The sequence below is a fragment of the Helianthus annuus genome, chromosome 1 (genome assembly GCF_002127325.2).
Source record: "Helianthus annuus cultivar XRQ/B chromosome 1, HanXRQr2.0-SUNRISE, whole genome shotgun sequence".
Classification (NCBI taxonomy): Eukaryota; Viridiplantae; Streptophyta; class Magnoliopsida; order Asterales; family Asteraceae; genus Helianthus; species Helianthus annuus.
In genome coordinates this window covers 120,206,655-120,227,888 of record NC_035433.2, presented here as the reverse complement: position 1 = coordinate 120,227,888, position 21,234 = coordinate 120,206,655, and the positions used below count along the sequence as shown (strand labels likewise).

The following is a 21,234-nucleotide window of genomic DNA, read 5'->3' as shown; positions in this document are numbered from 1 at the left end:
TTTCGAGCTTGTGCGTTGGCAAGACCACTGTAAATATAAATACAGATAGAGAGATATATGTTGTTAGACCACGGTGGGGCGCCGTTGGGGCGTGGGGCATGATGGTTGCTTAGGTGGCTTCTACTTGGTGCCATGTGGCAGCACTTTTTTTTCTCAACGTAGCCCCTCTATAACACATGGTCTGACAATCAAGCTTTTAGAATTAATGATCTTTGAGCTTGTGTTCTTTTATTATCTGTTTGTAATTTTAGCAAGATAATAGTAAGCGTAGTCAAGAAATAACGCAGGCCCATAATCTGCCACTTAGACATGTTACATTTGTGACTTTGAATTGAAGTTAGAAGAGTAGAAAGTTCTCACTTCTTGTATGTATGTGTTTTTGTTTTAGGAAAATTTATGGGACAGCTAATCAAGAATGAAGAAAGTGCATCTCCAAGCCCACTGATTGGTTTTAGCTTGTAAAATTTTAGATTTTGGTGACTTTGATTATGGTTTTTATCATGATTTTGCTTTTAGCTGGTAAAATTTTAGATTTTGCTCTGTGTAACTCCAGTTGATTGGTTCCGCACTTTTCATTCTGAAACCAGTTCTCTCATGATAATACCCATAATTAAACTCCCATTAAAAGGGTTATTCGTTACAGTCTTTTTGTATAGTTAGATTGTTATGAATTAGGTTGAACTAATTAACCTTTTTTTGTTACTTGAAGTATGGAAGAACCAGCCATTGCTGTTGACAACGGACAAGAAGCCGCCCCTCCGTATCTTTCATGACAACTTCAGCAGGTAACCAGTAACCGATTAGTTAGAAATCTGTTGTGTTATAGTTGTGTTACCGGTGGTAAGATTTGGTTAATGATTGGCAGTGTGAGTTGGTTTGACCTTATAGAGGTCATCAAGTGGTCAATGATTAGAATATAAGAAGGTTTAATCGTATGGATCAATTTTTTATAAACAATAAAACATCCAAAATATCATCATATGCTTGAAATGCTTGGTACAATAAAACTCAAAGCAGAGAGTGCCAGTATAACTAACTAAACATTTTAAACTGATCATATCTGGTTTGACCGCAGCCCAAGTGTAGGTGTTGACGTTGGTGATATTTTTTGAAGGCTGATGGTGGTTAGAAGTTATGTATATTGTTGTCTTTTTTGCTCTGGTGCAACCTCTCAGACTCGATATTAAGGTATTGTTAGTGAATAGTGATCTCGATTTGTTTTAATGTTTGTTGTAAGGTGCAAAGTTATTGACGATGATGAGATATTTTGGTTTTTGTTTGTGTTTGAGGAAGCTTGCTTAGAGATCAGAAAGAATAAAGTCAGTTGACTTGCATCCGGCGAAACCATGGTAATGATCCATTGTTATTGTTATTATATTCATTTGTCTTTATAATGTGTAAAAGGGAATACAATTAAGAATACATGTTACTGAAATTATTATATTTATTTGGTCTAATTTATGGAAAATAATACGAAACAATTTAGGTACAAAAAGAACATGTCAAAGGACTCGAAGTAGTCGGTAGTCACTTAATTTGGGTTTATTTTTAATAAATAGAACTTAAATCCGTTATATTATTTTTTTTCAAAGTTATTTTTTTTATTTGATTTGTATATGATGTAGATATAGATTGTACATTGAAGACTTATTGTGTATCTTCATCTAAGGCGTTACTTAGTTTTAAAAGCTAAACTTATGTTCATAGGATTTTAGGACATCTTTTTAAAGGTTGTTATTCATACGAATACCAATTTCTTCATAAATTTATAGGTTGTTCATAGGATTTAACCTTATTTTTATCTATAACAGTAAAAGGGATTTATAGCAAATCAAGTGTTGGAAGGTAGCCAACCAGTTGATATCTCTAAGAACCCGTCTTGAGTTGTTCTTACACTTAAGTAAGAGTCTATTTTTTTCAAATTAATTTCATGTGTATTTTTATTAATCTGGTCAAAGCTAACAAATGTTATTATTCTAATTTATTTGCGTTGATTGTTTAGGAAGAGCATACAGAGTGTAGTTGCGTGAACCAACTCCTTACAACAAATATGTTAGATTAAAACAGTTTTTTGATAATCTTCTGTAAAACTATTAGAACTGTTAGAAAATAAAACATTGTTTGAAACCACTGTTAGGTTAAAACAGTTTTTTGAAACCACTGTTGGGTCAACAGATGGATGAAAACAGATGTTTGAAACCACTGTTGGGTGGCATTTGGGTTAAAACAAATGTTAGAAAATAAAACAGTGTTTGAAACCACTGTTAGGTTAGATTAGTTTTTTGAAACCATTGTTGGGTCAACAGATGGATCAAAACAGATGTCTGAAACCACTGTTGGGTGGCATTTGGGTTAAAACAGATGTTAGAAATATAATTAAAACAATGTTTGAAACCACTGTTAGGTTAAAACAGTTTTTGAAACCACTATTGGGTCAACAGATGGATCAAAACAGATGTCTGAAACCACTATTGGGTGGCATTTGGGTTAAAACAGATGTTAGAAATTAAAACAGTGTATGAAACCACTGTTGGGTTGTTTTAACCACTTTTGAACCATTGTTGGGTTAAAACAGATGTTAGAAACAGTATTTTAACTACTATTTGAAACCACTGTTGGGTTAAAATAGATGTTCGAAACAGTGTTTTAGGTTAAAACGAATGTTAGAAACAGGGTTTTGGGTTAAAACGGATGTTAGAAAATAAAAAAGTGTTAGAAACAGTGTTTTGGGTTAAAACAGAGTTAGAATCAGCGTTTTGGCTCGGAGGTTCCATTGTCGCATCGTTACCTAATCCAAGAGTTGGGTCGAGTTCAATGTTTCACGGGTCGCATGATAATGCATACCATTTGCAAAAGAAGCCTCGAATTGATATGCAGCAGGAAGATATCTTACAGCAGCAAACATTGAGACAGATGTTGCAAAGACAGGAGTCAATGCAGTTGCAAATCCCGAATCACCAGTCGCAAGCTTTGTATCAGCAACAATAGTTGCTGTAGTCGTTGCCACCTGTGCAGCGAGCTCACTTGCTTTAGCAGCAAATGCTGCATTCTAGGCAAAATGTTCAACGAATTGGATCTGCAGTCAACCGGCCCTATGATAGTGGCGTGTGTTCACGAAGACTGATGCAATACTTGTATCATCAGCGTCAACGTCCAGCTATGAGTTGATTATTAAGAATATAATATTGCCCTTTTCATTCACTTTTTTGTTAATCTTTGTTCATAAGTGCAATATAACACTTGCCTATAGGATATAACTTACTGGCGGAAGTTTGGGCGGAGTATTATTCTCCACGTGCAAAACAAAGGTGGTGCTTGTCTGTACATAATAATGTTGGGCATCACCCGTTAGGTGCATTTCCTCCTGCAACTACACTGAGTGCTTTTTAAATGCAAGAAAACTTTCAAACGATTAAATACCATGTAGTTTACTTATATGATATAATTATACGATTTTTCCTTTGTTGCTTCTGTAGGATCTATGGCAGTGTAGCATCTGTGGGTCAAAATCCGGAAGAGGATTTGGTATGTAATTCATATCATACAACAATATTTTGCATTTTGTAATATAATACTCATGGTGTTGATGTTTTTTATAGTTAATACGCATTAGCTTTTGGAATCAAAACGCACGGTAGCGCCTCATGCCTTTTAAAACCAAGCAACATTTTGAAAGTGATTTATATAATATGTCAATATGTTTGTATTATTTTGTTAATATATCGATCATTAATAATTAATATAACTAACTTTCTCGAGCCCGGGAAGCAATCCCGGGTGATAACCTAGTTTTCTAATAAAAGATTCCAATTATTGACGATGACGTTCATTATTTCAATTTATTAATAATATAATTAAGTAATTAATATTCTATTCTAATTTATGATTAAATAAATACATAAATGATCTATATATTTTTAAAACATATGATTTTAGTACTTTGCAATAGTTCCAAAATGAAGGCGCGAAGAAAAGAAAAAAAGTTCCCAGCTATCCCCGCTATTCGTTGCGGAGTCCCTACTCACCGAGATTTTTTTTACACTGGATCCGGCTACCCAGACGGGGATGGGCTTTACTGGCCTCCTTGATCCCTTCCCTGTGCTCCACACTGTGTGTCCTTAAGATTTAAGAGTCTTCTCGTTATCATCCAAAAATTTCAGGGAAAAAAAAACATTTATGCATTCATTTGCTTTTTTCATTTTGTCTTATTCTTCAAAATAAGGATGAGATTTAAAAATTCACCTATGATTCTCTGATTCTCATAACATAATACGTAAGTTTACTTACCATATAAAAATTTAGGAATTTATTTCTCATTCTCTGAGTCACATAACATAATATTTTTATATGGTAATTAAACTTATATATTATGTTATGTGACTCAGAGAATGAGAAATAAATTCCTAAATTTTTATATGGTAAGTAAACTTACGTATTATGTTATGAGAATCAGAGAATTATAGGTGAATTCCTAAATCTCATCCTTATTTTGAAGAATAAGACAAAATGAAAAAAGCAAATGAATGCATAATTCTCTGATTCTCATAACATAATACGTAAATTTACTTACCATATAAAAATTTAGGAATTTATTTCTCATGCTCTAAGTCACATAACATAATATATAAGTTTAATTACCATATAAAAATATAATATATTTATATATATATATATATATATTATGTAACAAATAAGTATAAATTATTTCTAAATATAATTACTGAAGGTTGGAAAAGTAACAAAAATATATATTATCCAAAAATTTCAGGAAAAAAAAAACATTTATGCATTCATTTGCTTTTTTCAACTTGTCTTATTCTTCAAAATAAGGATGAGATTTAGGAATTTACCTATGATTCTCTGATTCTCATAACATAATACGTAAGTTTACTTACCATATAAAAATTTAAGAATTTATTTCTCATTCTCTGAGTCACATAACATAATATATAAGTTTAATTACCATATAAAAATATTATATATATATATATTATGTAACAAATAAGTATAAATTATTTCTAAATATAATTACCGAAGGTTGGAAAAGTAACAAAAATATATATTATTTAATTAAAATTAATTTTATATAATTAATATTAAATAATTTTTATTTTATGGTCATAGTTTAAAATAAATAATAATTAAGCTATTTCTCATTTTGTAGAAGATATTTGCATAGCTCCTTAAGCTTACATTTGATCATTAGAATAAACTAACGGGATGTGTTTAATTGGTTTTAGTTATTAACAATAACAATAACATATACATATACATACATACATACATACATATATATAGCGATAGGATAAAATGAAAACTCATATGAGTTGTGAGAACTTAGATAACACAACCTTACAAAAGTTTTTTTCAAAATTTTTTTTTTACCAAAGTTCCTAAAAAATCAACTTTTCCAAAAAAAAAACTAGTTTTTTATCATTTACGGCAATCGTAAATGCTGTAAAGAGTGATGTCATGCTTATGTCATCAGCTTTTACATTTGATGTAAGGAGTCGAAAACACCACTTCGAATTTTTTTTCATTTTTTTACGAAAGTCTTTTATAACATTTTAATCTATTGGTGTGAAAAAAAAATGGGGGCAAAACTCGCATGAGAAGGCCATGTTCTCTAAGTTTTCAAAATTTGGAAGAGTTTTCCCTTGATCTTCATCCTATATATATATATATATATATATATATATATATATATATATATATATATATATATATATATATATATATATATATATATTTTAATTGAAGATTGTATTTATATCATTAACCAAATGAATTTAATATGAAATAAATTATAAAATTTTTAAATAAACTTATAGTTTTTTTTTTTTTTACTTAAAAGCTTCATTAAGATCAAAATTATGTTGGTTGAAATCTAAAAAAAACGAAAAAAACAATGATGATAATTATGTTTATGAGTGAATTTAAAAAAAAATCAAATATTTAATATGGTAAGAATAATAAAAATAAAATATGTAAAAATACTAAAAAAAATATGTGGTATTAAAAAATTAAAGCTAATAAATACTAAATTTGTAACTACCACGTCAATCATCATTTTTTAATTAAGTATATGTATTTTCACGATGGTATATGTTAACAAATTAAATTATATTTTATTCTCTTAGTCTAATACGCGGGTTTATTTAAATGTGCAATGCATAAGTTTAAAAAAAAAATGAATTTTTATTATTAATTATATGACATCATATACGATAGTGTAACCTAGTTATATATAAATACCTACCAATTTAAAGAAAAAGGTAACGATGTTGCATGTGGTAATGTTTTATAAAAAAATAAGTACATGTTATTTTTACTTAAAACACTAGCAATTTTAATAATAAATATTAACATGTATGTATTAAGTCACACACCAGAGCTTCAATGTGTTTGAGTACTTCTGCATTTATTTCAGGATATATATCTGAGCTGGACGTCCGTCACATTCATGCTTGGATTCTAATACTTTATTAGTACTAGCTTCGTATGAGTCACTTGTGACTCTATTTGAATATTACCATGTGTAATTAATCCTCTCACGCTTCAAATATGTTTAAGATTCTACTTAATTTAATGTATATATTAATTTTTTATCTCTTACGGTATATGCATATAATGTATGTATGTGTGGTCCATTGGAGGACAAAAGTTAAATACTACTAGAAAAGTGGTCATTTTGCTACGAAAATTTTCTACACAAAAAATGTGTAACAAATTCTGACACATTTACTACGCATTTCCTACAGAAAAAAGACCTTTTTTTGGCCAATTTGTGACACAATAGTGATAAAAATACTAATTCTAAGTATTGTGTCGGAAATGCGTAGCAACTTGCTACGCATTTACGACGGATGAATTATATTTGTATTTGAATTATATTTAAACGTTTAATTATTATTATTATTAACTATTGCGTCGGAAATGCGTAGTAACTTGCTACGCATTTCCGACGGAACTATTATTTATTTGTTGGAATTAGATTTATATGTTAAATTCATTTAGATATTAATTGTTGCGTCAGAAATGCGTAGCAACTTCCTACGCATTTATGACGAAATATTTATTATTATACTTAGATTATATTTTAATGTTTAATCATTATTATTATTAATTATTGCGTAGGAAATGTGTAGCAACTTACTACGCATTTGTGATGGAAAATTTATTGCGTAGGAAATGTGTAGCAACTTGCTACGGATTTATGACGAAATATTTATTATTATACTTAGATTATATTTTAATGTTTAATCAGCATTATTATTAATTATTGCGTAGGAAATGTGTAGCAACTTGTTACGCATTTGTGATGGAAAATTTATTGCGTAGGAAATGTGTAGCAACTTACTACGCATTTGTGATGGAAAAGTTATTGCGTAGGAAATGTGTAGCAACCTGCTACGCATTTGTGATGGAAAAGTTATTGCGTAGGAAATGTGTAGCAACTTGCTACGCATTTGTGATGGAAAATTTATTACCGTATTTAAATTTTTAACTAGTGCCTTTACACATGGCCTAACAACCCATATTTTAACCTTCTAAATTTAAACTTGAATTGAAAAAATATTTAAATGTTTGAAAACGTTGCACGTTATGTCCTTTAGGTGCGGTGACGGCAGTTGATTTGGGTTCGACGACGCTCGTGATGATGGGTGAAGGTGAAGGGGTGGATGTGGTGGTGGGTTAACGTGACAACCGGTAATTTACGCCTCTAATTACGCGATTAACAGATTTTTAAAACGATAATAAATGGTGTTTATGATTAGGGGTGTTCACGATCCGATCCGATCCGATCGAGGGTCTGCTCATGCTCGGATTGAATTACAACCGATCCGATCCGAGCGGATCAAATTTGTAAAACCGATCACAAAAGTGATGCTCATGCTCGGATTGAATTTGAATCGATCGGCTCGGTTTCGCTCGGTTTTTATCAAATCCTAAAAAAAGCGAGCGGATCGTTTTCGCTCGATTGAATAATAAGGCTTCGTTCAACAAAAACAAATTCTAACTTAAAGTGCGAATACAAAAGCAACACATTATACGTAGATTTATATATTAAATATTAAGTTGGATTGAGTGTTATTTGGGCTTTTAGTTTTTTTGGGCTATTATATTTTTTTTTGGGTTTTTAATCTATAAAATCTATAATATAAATATATATATTAATTATTAATAAAAATAATTCGAGCGAAACCGAGCGATCGACGAGCGAGCGGAGCTATGCTCATGCTCAGATTGAATTTGAATCGAACCGAAGCATCGGAGACGCGTATTACCTTTAAAACTGAGATTTTACGATATATTTTGCTTCGTAATTAAATTTTAATAACCGTAGTCGAAAGCAGATCGAAAAACGGATTGAAACGGCGAACGACGCAACTTTACGCAATTATTATCGTAAACGACAAGCAAACACGCCAAACGCGACTACCGACTCTATTTTTCATAATTTGATCCTAAAGTTTTATTCTACAACGTTACGGAGTGTTCGGGTTTTAAAAACCGGTTCGTAAATAAGTTCGGGCCGCTTAAACGCATGAGATTAGGCTTGTGGGCCTTGGGCCCAAGCCCAAATCCCACTAAAATAACCCTAAGTATAAAAGAGTAGTTTAACCCTAATTCTACCCAAATGTTCAGCCGCTACCCAAACCCCTCAAAGTCCTGCATCTTATCTTCTCAATTTCTCTCTGAAGAAAACCCTATCAATCTCACCTACAACACATGGTTCTTCACCTATACACCTCATACATGACACAAAATCTCGTTTCACTACCCCCACCCCCCTTCGGTTCCCTATAACCCGACAATAAGATTTTTATACAAGATGATGAACACAAATTTGGGCACAAGATTAGGGTATGAATAGCAGAAGCACAGCACCACCCACTCACACATCAAATAGAGGCATCGGGTTCTTCTTCTCTCAAGAAAAAGAAGTAAAATTTAAACAATGAACACCACTGATTCACCTTCCAATCTATTCTATGAATATGAGTGTTTGTGTGTATATGTGTGAGAGAGACCACTGGTCGGTTCACCGGCCACACCCCCTTCGATTCCCCCTTTTCCGACAACACCCACCAGCACACGACCCCCCTCTCGATTATAATTGCAAGCACACACACACACACCAACCGCCCTCTAGTCTCTCTCGATTCCGGCGGCTGACGCGGGCGAGGATGGAGCCGCCGTGAATGATGATGATGGTGGTGACGAGATCAGATGAAGACGATGATGTTTTAGAGGGCCTGCGACCGGAGACGCCGCTCACGGCGACGGTCTTTATCTCCGACTGACAAACTTCTCGGTAAACCCTTCTGTTTGTGAGAAATTTTTTCATGTCCTGTTTTGAAGAAATTTTTATTTCAGTAACCGGATGCTATATCAGTAACCGGATGCTATATCAGATCTGGAGTATGGATCTTGTTCATTTAGCTTAGAGTATACGGGCTAATCTTGTTGTGTTATGTTTGTAAAAAGATGATTGTCTGATATTTATCGGCATCAATGGAGAAGTTGTTGACATGTTGCTTGGCACCTCCACTTCAACCATCCGTGTGTCGGATATGCAAGCAAGAATGAATATAAGTTGCCATTTGGATTTGGATTTAGATTTCGATTGGGAATGCGATTCAACCATCCGTGTGTAGGATATGTAATTTTATTTTCTTTATGCTCGTAGATTTTATACATTTTTTTGTATGTAAATTTGTATAAATTTATGGTTAATGTTATTCAATTTTTATAGTTGTTGGTACACTACATCTGTTGATTCCGTCTAGGTGTCTAGGATCAGGTCTTACATTGTATTGTATAGCATAGGGCACGAAATACGAGAAAACAGGTGTTTATATAGGTTTTAGGAGCTAGGGTCGCTCATAGGGTCATAGAGGCTTGGATCGCTTATATGAACATGTATGGGTCGCTTATGTGTCAAGTCTGGATCGCTCATATGGACATGTCCACATGAGCGGACCCAGAACACTATATATAGATGTGTCTTGAGCGATCCTCAGGAGTGAAGTCTTTGTATTCCACGCCGAAGCTCTGCCGGTGTGACGTTTGAGCTGTAAAACGTTTCCAATCAATACAACAAGCAATTAGGAAGAAGAACAAGCTATATCTACTTGCATTTCTTATTATTCCGCATCTGAAACGCAAGAGTTAACCTCTGAACGACTCGTTCGGGTCAGCAATCGATCCTACAAGTGGTATCAGAGCTTGGGAGGAGGTTTTCTACAGATTATAGCCGGATTTCACTGTTTCTTCTCACTTCTACACCTTCTTTTTCTGATTCGGGGAGATTTCACGGTTGAAACTCATTCAAAATCTCACAAATTGTTCATTATCATACCTAGATATATCCTGGAAAGTTTGAAGTCAAAATTCAAAGTTTTTATGGACCAAATCATGTTCGGAATGTGGATCGCTCAAATGACGTCATCATGAACCGCTCATAAGTCACTGTTTTGGACCGCTCATTCGTACAGATTTGAGTCTGGTTCGCTCCAAATTAGTTTCTGGACCGCTCGTGTGCATAATTCTGGATCGCTCATTTGTTCCTTTCTGGACCGCCCTTAGAACATCTTTGGACCGCTTGAAAGACAGATCTTGGATCGCTCGAAAATTAGTCACCTGGACCGCTCAAGTGTAGTATTCTGATCTGTTTCAAAGACATTGTACTGGACCGCTCCTAAGAATTTCTCTGGATCGCTCTTCTGTCATTTGTCTTGAAAATCGTGCTAAGTCATCATGAATTCTGAGTTTTACAACGCCTTTGCTACATCGACTACTCCAGCCGCAATTGCTCAAGCAATGAATTTAGAAAATGAGACGGGAACGACTCAAAAGCCCCCGAAATTGATGAGCATTGAGGAGTATTATGGGTGGAAGGATCGGTTTGAAAACTGGGTTCAGGCAAATCATCTCAGATCGTGGGAATGCATATTGGAAAAGTACACATTGCCTCGAACAGAGTTGCAAGTCATTAAACAGATATCTGAATTCTCAGAACAAGAACGTGCAATGTATAGAGCAGAAAAAATGATGATCAGTTTGTTACAGCAGGCGATTAAAGAAGATATATTCATTTTGCTACAGCATGACAAAACTGCTAAATCTATTTGGGATGCTCTTAAAGTAAAATTCGAGGGTAGTGAAAGTATGCTCAAAAGCAAGAAGGCATTGCTTAAAAAGGAATTTGATTTGTTTAGCAGTTTGCCGGGAGAGGATACTAAAAAGCTAATCGAGAGATATTGCCACTTAGTGCGATCGTTATCAATGTTGGGAGTTGAAAAAGGTCGTGAGGAATGGGTTGATAAGTTGGCTGATGCGTTACCTTAGAAAGAGTGGGGAACGTATTTGATGATATTGAAAAACACGGGTGTCTATGAAAAACTAACAATTGGTCAGTTTATTGAGAAAATAGAGGGACAGGATCTGGAACAACAGAAGATAGCCAGGATGAATAACCCGAGTGGTCAACAGGATGTTAAAATGTACTATAAAGGTAGTATTCCAGTTTCTGAAGTTGAAAAAAGCCCAAAGATTCAAACCGCTTTCAGTGTTGGAGATTCATCAGAAAAAGTTGATCAGGGTTCAAACAAGAGCAGCAGCGGGTTTTCATCGTTTCCGAGTGTGAATCCGAAAGAGACTAACACAAGTTTTCAGTCTCAGAGTACAAAAACTGGAAACGGATATGTGATTCAGTGCAACATAGCTCTCAACCTTCCAGAAGGTCAAAGCTTCTCTGAAGACACTGCAAAAGACCATATGGCACTTCTGGGTTCTGTTCTGTTATCTTATGAAGGTCTTGTTGCTGGTCGGATCGGAAATCCTATGCTCACCAAAGAGGATTACGATCAAATAGACGCCGAGGAAATGGAACTCATGGATATCAAATGGTGTCTTGCAAGTGTTCTTCGTCGAGCTGAAAAATTCAAAACCATTACCGGGAGAAATGACTTTCTTGATGCACATGTTTCTACTTTAGGTTTCGATAAATCTAAAGTTACTTGTTTTCGATGCAGGGAGAAAGGCCATTTCAAGCGGGAGTGCAAAGGAAGAGAAGCTAGCGGAGCACAGAATCCATTTGGGAAAGATGATTACTACCGCAAAGCTATCTATCAGCAAGTCGGTCAATCCCAAGAACCTCAGACAGCTCATGGGAGAAAGATTGAAGATCCCAAGAGAGCATGTTTGGTAGATTTCAGCTGGAGTGATTACATATCATCTGAAGCCACAGCAGAACGTGTTATCGATCAAGATGATGAGAAACTACCAGAAGGTTTCAGTTGGGATATGTTCGTGGATGAAAAGGGAGGTTTTAAAGCTTTCATTGCCAAGATCGTCCGAGAGCCAAATTTGTTTGCTACTTGGATGAGATCTATTGGAGAGAATGTGTCAAGTGGAGATGAAAAGTCTGTATCATCTGATGAAAGTTCAGATAGTACTGATAGACTTTCAGAACACTCTGGGGATGTTTCAGATAGTTCAGATGAAATTGTACAAGATGAAACTGTTCAAGAACAGGATGTTGTATTTGACAAAACACCATCTGATTCTAGTGTATCTGATGCTGATTCTGAAAAATCAGTTCAATTTGATCAATCACCAGATCATAGTAGCAGTGATGATGAGGAAGAGAAACATATAAATATTGCAAAATCTCATCTATCTCCTGAAAGTTTTCATTTTTATTTTGCAGAAAGAATGGAGAAACTGAAAGAGAAACAAGTTGCTAAAGAACAACAATCTGAATCTGAAGGTGATGTTCAGAATGCTGAAAATGTTGCTAAGAAGATTGGTGAGGTTGTGAAAGAAGTAGAAAAGGTGATTGAAGTAGAGAAAGTAATTGAAGTTGTAAAAACAGTCGAAGTTGAAAAAATTGTTGAAGTCATCAAGCCATGTGAGAAGTGTCTGGAAGCATGCAAGGATTGTGCAGCCAAAGACGACATCATAGCTGAGTACGAAAAGAAGAAAGAGCAGTTATTGTTCAATCTAAACTACGTGAAAGAATCGTACGATGTCTTGAACAAAACAGTAACTGGTCTCCAAAAGACAAACACAGAAAGAGAACAGGCGTTGACTATGATGAATGCAACTTTAATGTCGAAGCAAAAAGCTATAAATTTCTACATTGAAGAAAGTGCTAAATGGAAGCAAGAGTTGGAAACTGAAAAGATTGAAAATGAGAGGATTAGGAGGTTATTATTGAGTTATTCTACCTCTGATTATCTTATTGATCGTGTTTACCCAACTGTTGCAGGTATGGAAGCTTTTTAAGACGAAAAGCCGAAAGAAAAGAAAGATTGTGGTAAGAAACCGACTGTTAGCTATAACAAGTGTCCACCTCCAATTTGGGATGGGTATTCACCTAGGAAACCAAATGAGGAGCAACTTGCAAAAGCAGTCAATATAAAGCTTAAAACCGACACAACTGACGTCTTACCAGAAAACATTGATGTGACGTTTACCTCATCCGATACTGATCATGAGTCTGAATTAATCAAAAAGGTGGTCGATCAGGTGTTGGATACTGATGAGGAGACAGAGTCGAAATCTGAGTCTGAAAAGCCAAAGTCGTCAGTCAACAGTCAAAATTCGTCGACTAAACGGTTTTATAGTAAAGAATTTTTGTTATCAAAGGCAGATTTGAATGATGAAACATTCGAAGTTGTATATACTTTGAATGGTTCTGAAAAATTATATTACAACAAAGATTTTCCGATAATGAGTATTAAAACAGAATTAATCAACAAAACTTTCAAATTAGTAGAGGTAAATATTCCTGAATTAAAGGTTTTGAAAAGTTTTGATAAACCTAAAAAATATACTTCTAGAGTTCAACAACGTCTAAAGAAGAAAAAAGGTTACAATTCTGGTTCTGGTTTTTCAAAGAAACTTAACCAAAATCGTAGATACAAAAAGAAAGGTTTAGGTTTTATTCCACCAGAAAATCAGAAAAATGAGAAAAATTCTAAATCAAACACTGAATTTGTATCAGGTGGAAGCTCGGAAGACGAACAGCAGAAACCATTTTGGAGACAGTCTAACAAAGAGTTTCTTGCTGAAAGGAGAAAGAATGGAACTGGAGTATTTCATCCGAGAAATACTCAAACCTGTTTGAAATGCAATGAAGCTGGTCACATTGCATCGAATTGTCCGAAAGATATCAAAACAAAACAGGGAGTTTCTCAGAAGATGAAAGAAAAAGTTGTTGAAAAATCTAAAATTTTTGAAAATTCGAAACAAGAGGTTGGGGAATGTTCAAAGACAAAATTTTACAAAAGAAAAGGAAATGACAACCAAGTGTGGGTTGCAAAAAAGGTAGTAGAAAAGGTCGGCAATGAATCTGGTTCCACAAAGCCAGAAGAGCCACAAGTTGTGGAGAAAATTTCAGTGAATGATGATGTTTTTCCATCACAGAAATTTGAAGAAGTTAAAAAGAAAATTGGTAAAATTGAAATTTCAAATCAATTTTACAATGAAGAAAAAGAATTTGATGTCGAGAAAACATTCAACGGGAATGTTAAAAATATTTTTGGGAAAATGTTGAGTGGGAGAGCTAAAGGGGTAAAAGATTTTTACGCAACTAAAAAGGCGACATACAACCCTACAGCTGAAGAGTTGAAAGCCCTCAAGTCTGAGAAGACTTGGAGGGAAGTTTGTTTTCCAGAATAGTCGAAGGACTACGCCGGAGATCCCAAGTTTATATCGTGGATCAGGAATCGGCATCACTCTAGTTTTTGACGTATGAGTTTGAATGTTTGTGATTAATGTTTGAATGTTTTGCAAGGTGAAAGGACTACGCCGGGGCTTACAGGGTGGTAATTGCGAAGCAGGAATCGACATCTTGATTGGTAAAATGGTGATGTAGACGTAACATTCCTACAATTGATAGTTTTTGGGTATCTACAAGTGGTAATCTTGATCCCACAAGTGGTATTTGTGGTTAAATTTTGAGATGTTTGGATACTTTGAAGTAATTACATTTGCAAGTGATACAGAAGGTTATTAAATGAAAATGGTCAATCAAGGACATTAAATTGTGCTTGATTTACTATATTTGGCAAAAGATAGACAAGATGATGAACCACATCCCCGTTTTTAAAATTGATAAACCTATAAGTGGTTGTTATCAACACAAATTCATTTTCCGGAAAAGTCATTTCGATTAAAACAAACTTAAGTGTTTTGAAATCTAAATGACAAAATGATTTGTGAAAGGGGGAGTTCAGATTGTTTATGCCTAGTGAATGGCGATTTGATGTGATTCAGTGTCAGTTGTCGAGTTTCTGTACAGTGTGTTTTACTTTTTATGTTTCGAGTAGGTCAAGAGTCTAGAAGTTTTCAAATTTTCTTTAAAATGTGTTTGCATTTTAGGGGGAGTAGGGAAATTTCAGAAAATCCAAAAACATTTGAAAATTTGAAATGCCAAAAACATGATAAAATCAAAAATGAGTTTTGTTGCGAAAAAGAGGAAATGATAGTACATCAGTGGACTATCACGACGCGCTAAAGAAATGTAAAGTCTAAAAAGTGTTAAACAATCTTACTGCGGATGTGTCAGTAGATTGTCGCACATTTAGTAAATTGAAATCGAGATATAAACCTAATTCAAACTTGCTTAATTCGTGGGTAACTATTCTTGAATATATGGGTAACCCCCGAAATCTTGTTTGAAAGGTCCCATATTCTGAGATACTAGGTCTTTATACTAAGTGATATCTGGGGTATTATCCCGGGACTTCTGCTGTATGGAAGTACTGACCTAGTCCCCGGATAATACTTTCTGCTAAAGCTTTAAAACATAAGCTTCGCCCTCAGCATGCTGATGAAACAATAAAATTGATAGTCGCTGCTGTTGAAATGCAAGAAGATCCTCTAAAGGGGACCCACCAAAAGTCGAGCCGTCATCTCTATGCTGAACGGAAGTTCTGACCTGAGCTCTCACGGTTTCGCACCTAACCCCTTTACAGATATCAGCTGTGGTATACTCACCTGTAAGACTGAATATTTGGGATCTGGATACGGGAGTATATTCAAGTGGAGTGATACACAATTAAGTTTAAGTCTCTAAAACATTAATATCGTATCTCGAATCGATTGAAATTTGTGTTGAGAATTTAAGAGGACAAATATACTGACAATCTAGGTAAATTGTTTAAAGCTTAAAATGAAATCAAGCTTAACGGTGTTGGTGATTTGTCTCATAACCTGATATGATCCTCTTCCACGAACTCATAAAAATATTGTTTGTAAATATTACATTTCTATATGTTTGTTTTTTTCTAGTGATGTCAGATAATTTCTCTCAAAAATCCAAAAAGATTTTAGTGTGTGTTTTAGCATATTTTTTTTGAAAAAGTCAAAAGATTTTCGACAACTGACGTTGGAAAACTGATTTTCAAAATTCCGAGTGCTAAACATGATGAGCAGAATTTGAGGGGGAGTGTTTGTGAAAATCTAAATGTTTGTATTAATCTAACCTTCTTCAAGTGGTTCATCATAGAGTGTTTTGAGGGGAGTCATATGTTGGTGCACAGGTATTTGATATGTGATAAAATTAGAAAATTTATTTCTGGGTTAAGATTGTGCAGGTAATCAGGTTTTGGTTTCTAAAGATTGGAGGAGAGCCAGGTTGATCAATTCTGATTCTGAAAATCTCGGTTATCGATTGATGCTGATGAACTTAAGGAATCAAGAGATCTGATCAAGAGAGTTAGAGTGTTTGAAAGCCAGACAAAGATCCTGAAGATGTTACTGAAGAACAAAAGAATGCCAGTAAATCGAGAGGGGGAGTCTGTAGATTGAAAGAAGAGAAAGCCCAGAGACTGATCCAGCTTGAAGATATGAAGGCACAGCATTGAAGTCAAGGTGTGTTGGCGACTCCATCAACATCTGAGGGGGAGTCATCTGTTGGTGCACTACATCTGTTGATTCCGTCTAGGATCAGGTCTTACATTGTATTGTATAGCATAGGGCACGAAATACGAGAAAACAGGTGTTTATATAGGTTTTAGGAGCTAGGGTCGCTCATAGGGTCATAGAGGCTTGGATCGCTTATATGAACATGTATGGGTCGCTTATGTGTCAAGTCTGGATCGCTCATATGGACATGTCCACATGAGCGGACCCAGAACACTATATATAGATGTGTCTTGAGCGATCCTCAGGAGTGAAGTCTTTGTATTCCACGCCGAAGCTCTGCCGGTGTGACGTTTGAGCTGTAAAACGTTTCTAATCAATACAACAAGCAATTAGGAAGAAGAACAAGCTATATCTACTTGCATTTCTTATTATTCCGCATCTGAAACGCAAGAGTTAACCTCTGAACGACTCGTTCGGGTCAGCAATCGATCCTACAATAGTTTTTAGTTTTATTTGCTTTTGTATCCAATCTCTCGGATGTTTTATAAATAGAATAAAACTAGAAAAAACATTAAATTTCGTGACAATTGTGTAGCAAAAATTAAAAATTAACTTCCGTTAAATTGGTAGAAAAATGCGTAGAAAATGTGTAGCAATTTGTGACAGCCTTTTTCTGTGAGAAATGGGTAGGAAAATGCGTAGAAAATGCGTAAAGAAACCAGTTTCTTACGAGTGGTTTAACTATATATGCATTTCGTCACAAATTCGTAGAAAATTAAATTTCGTGACAATTGTGTAGAAAAATATAAAAATTAAATTCCGTGACAATTGTGTAGCAAAAATAAAAAATTAACTTCCGTTAAATGGGTAGGAAAATGCGTAGAAAATGTATAGCAATTTGTGACAGCCCTTTTCTGTCAGAAATGGGTAGGAAAATGCGTAGAAAATGCGTAAGAAACCAGTTTCCTACGAGTGGTTTTCCTACATATGCATTTCGTCACAAATTCGTAGAAAATCGCGAGTTGTGACGCATTTCCTATGGAAAATGGTGTCAGAAATTTTAATTTTTCTAGTAGTGTAAAGTGCACTAATTTTAATGTTATTTTACTAATTTCATGAAAATAACATTAAAAGCTGAGGATGGTTAATCATGCATCATGTGGTGGCGTTGATAGCTGAAAGACAAAAAGGTACATGCACTAATCAGTCTTTGTCTCGATTGCTGAGTGTTATGTGCCTTATGTCCAAGGCTTGATGCAAAAATACTATCGAGCCGGGGGTCTCATTGGAAGTAGTCTCTCTATTCCTATCGGCTAGAGGTAAGACTGTCTACATCTTACCCTCCTCAAATCCTACCTTTGTTTTTCTATTGATGAGATTTACTATGATGATGATTAACATTTTTAGGGAGGACAGTGTGGATTGATTGAGTGACTTCGGTGACTCCTTTCACCGATCGGTGAACCACGGTGAACCACCTCCATTTGTTTGAGTCACCTATTGTTTGAATGCTTTCGGTGTATAGTCACCGATGCGGGAAGAGGAGGGAAGGAGGAGGGAGAGGAGTTTAATGGTGGGTCCTAACCCCTTTCAACCAATCACAATTTTTTTTTAAATTCTATATCACTCTCTAGGTGTTTGAACCACACCCTCTGATTGAGTACAAAATAAGGAGTGAAATGTGAACTTGACATGACATGCTATTATTGGTTAGAGAATAACTCAAACACTCTAGAGTGATTGAACCATACCTTCCACTCTTAACCCTACTTCTCATAAAAGTAACTTAAAAGAAGTGAAATGCATATATTTCAACAACTTACTATTACAAAATAAAATATTAATTATACAAATTTTAAAAGAAATATAATGATAATTATGAACCCTAGTGTAAGTAGAAAAAAGAAAAGGAAAAAAGACCCGGATACCTTTTACAAAAAGCAAAAGCTCCGAGAAGTACGGCAAAATATGTACAACTGCTTATACTATCACTCTTTTTTTATTTCTTTACTCAACCAACCCTACAACTTTATTAGTTTTATTCATTTCTCCGATCCTTCAAACGTGGTGGTTTGGCGTGGTGTCCGGCGAGGTTTCCGCCACAGCAGCCACCGATCTCTTACCGCGCTCCGCCCGGCTGTTCTCTGCGAACTTCATGCTTCCGAGATGCAACCCCATCTCTCTCTCCTCCTCACTATACTCCGAGCAATAATAATACTCTTCATTGTATTTCTCATCCTTTGAAGCCTGTAAAAACATACTCCCCCATTGCGGGAAATGAATAAAAGCCACCGGAACCGTTAACACCACGGTAGCAACACCCATCCACGTCAGCCCCATGGCGGTTGAAAACCTACCACCGGAGAAAAACAGAAGTTGTGTCAAACCACCACCCAGATTGCCACCAGCACCTGTTAAACCGGATAAAATGCCGAGGGATCGTCGCGACACGAATGGAATAATGCCGTAAGTTGCACCGCATGCGGCTTGTGCTCCCGAGGCCATTAGCATCATTGATAGTATGGCGATTGGTAGCGTATCGGCTTGGCCAAACCATATGCAAAAAACTCCTCCTAGGGTTTGTGTGATCCATAATGTCCATAGTCGGCCCCTCATTCCGAATTTGCGAGCGGATAGGTCGGATAAGTAGCCCCCGAATGGGCGGGTGACGAAGTTAGCCACTCCGAAACTGGCTGCCACTACTCCGGCTGTGTGAAGCTTTAAACTAAACCTAAGAGTCATAAAAAAGTTGAACCACGGATTAGTGATAGACTTGACACAAAATCAGGGGGTCAATCTGATCCCTAGTCACCAGAATTTGCTAAATTTTTACATATAAAATTTTAGTATCTAAGAAAAACATAAGTTGAGTCTTAGTTGTAACCTATAGATAAAAGAATCTTATAATCACCTTCACTAAAAAGTTTTGGTTTCAACAAGTAAATTAAAATTTAATAAAGTTTTGTCCGTTGTTTTTTCGATGTAATTTCTTATCAAGTTTAACGAGAAATAGTTAATTTACTAAAAAAAAAAAGTCTGTTTAGCTACCTGTCATAGAAGTATTCGGAGATGACATTATTTAAGCAAAGCTGCACGCCCATTGAATATCCATAAATCAAGAAAAAGATCCATGTTCTATAATTTGTGACAGCATTCTTATACACCTGCAGTAAATTACACAAAACTCCTTTATAAATATAACTTACAAGTTATAACATTATGATCATATAACACAAACTATCTAAAACTTACCTTTGAAAATTTATCCTTTGAAGCTCCTCCCTCCTTTCGAACTTGAGCAAAGTTCCCATCAGGCAAATCTTGGCCATAGATCAAAACAAGAACCCCAACGATCAAATGAAACCAACCCGGAACAAAGAACGCGATCCTCCAAGCTGTAAAAGGCGTGCATTCAAGCATCTGACTAATAACATGAAAAAGCACTGGCATTAGGAGCTGAGTAAGCCCACCTCCAGTGTCGCCCCATCCCGCGGACACCCCATTAACGACCCCAATAATCTTCCCATTAAACATAACACTTGTCCAGTACTGGCACGACACGAATGTCGCCAATGAGAACCCGATCATGAACCGGACCGCCACGTAGCCACCAGCATCCGCTATAAAGGACACACTAAAAACCACAGGAGCAGCCAACAAGTTAATAACTGAACAACCGTATCGCGGTCCAATGAGGTCGCACAGCACGCCCATCACGAGGCGTGAGAGGATGCTGCCCGATACGGACGCGATGCCCGCGTTCGAGATGTCCGCCCGGGTGAGGTCGAGGTTGTCCCGGATTATCGGGACAAGTGGGGCGGCTGCGAATGTGGAGATGACACAAGTGCAGAATGAGAGCCATGAAAGATGGAATGCTCTCATGTGCGGTTGTGCTACTGAGAAGATCTTCATCTTTGTGGCTTTGTGTTCTGAATCCACCGGTAGAGCAAAGGTCCGGTGGGGTGTGGTGGTGGTGGTTGGTGGGATGGAGATGACTTCTTCATGCTCTGGGATGGTGAATGAGGAAGCCATTGTCGTTTCTTGATCTACAAAAGTTATTTGGGAATGAAGAAACGTAAAGTGAAGAGGATATGATAAGATATGAAGTATTAAGATGTAGGTGTGCTTATAAGAGATGTATTTGATGTTATTTATAGACAAAATGGAGGTTTTGAGAGTTGACATTTGCAAAAGCATATTCCACTCAGTTCCTACTCACATGGGCTGGGAAGGAAAATAGACAAGAGTTCTGATTAAACAAGTCAATTCATTATTATTTTTTTTCAAATATTGTTGGATTCATTCAAATTCAATTACTACCATACCTAAGTGATTAAACAATCAAACCAT

At 35.6% G+C, this 21,234-nt stretch overlaps 1 protein-coding gene and 1 long non-coding RNA gene across 2 annotated transcripts; one reads left to right on the top strand and one right to left on the bottom strand.

Moving 5' to 3' along the window:
* The first annotated feature begins 403 nt into the window (after positions 1-403).
* LOC110938912 lies at positions 404-1,397 on the top strand. The gene is made up of 3 exons (XR_004864680.1): positions 404-785; positions 1,076-1,188; positions 1,294-1,397. It is a non-coding gene; the product is annotated as an uncharacterized LOC110938912 (long non-coding RNA).
* A 17,269-nt stretch (positions 1,398-18,666) lies between these two features.
* LOC110875049 (high affinity nitrate transporter 2.6) lies at positions 18,667-21,000 on the bottom strand. Its single transcript, XM_022123305.2, has 3 exons — positions 20,137-21,000; positions 19,933-20,048; positions 18,667-19,615 (listed from the first exon to the last, which is right to left on the bottom strand). Exons 1-3 carry the CDS (start codon positions 20,914-20,916, stop codon positions 18,943-18,945), a joined length of 1,569 nt encoding a protein of 522 aa, XP_021978997.1. The 5' UTR covers positions 20,917-21,000; the 3' UTR covers positions 18,667-18,942.
* Positions 21,001-21,234: the final 234 nt, after the last annotated feature.

Coding starts and splice junctions, on each gene's coding strand:
- LOC110875049 (XM_022123305.2), bottom strand. CDS start 20,916: ATGGCTTCCTCATTCACCATCCCAGAGCATGAAGAAGTCATCTCCATC. Junction 20,049..20,136: donor CAAAGGATAAATTTTCAAAG/GTAAGTTTTAGA, acceptor AATTTACTGCAG/GTGTATAAGAATGCTGTCAC. Junction 19,616..19,932: donor TCCGAATACTTCTATGACAG/GTAGCTAAACAG, acceptor TATGACTCTTAG/GTTTAGTTTAAAGCTTCACA.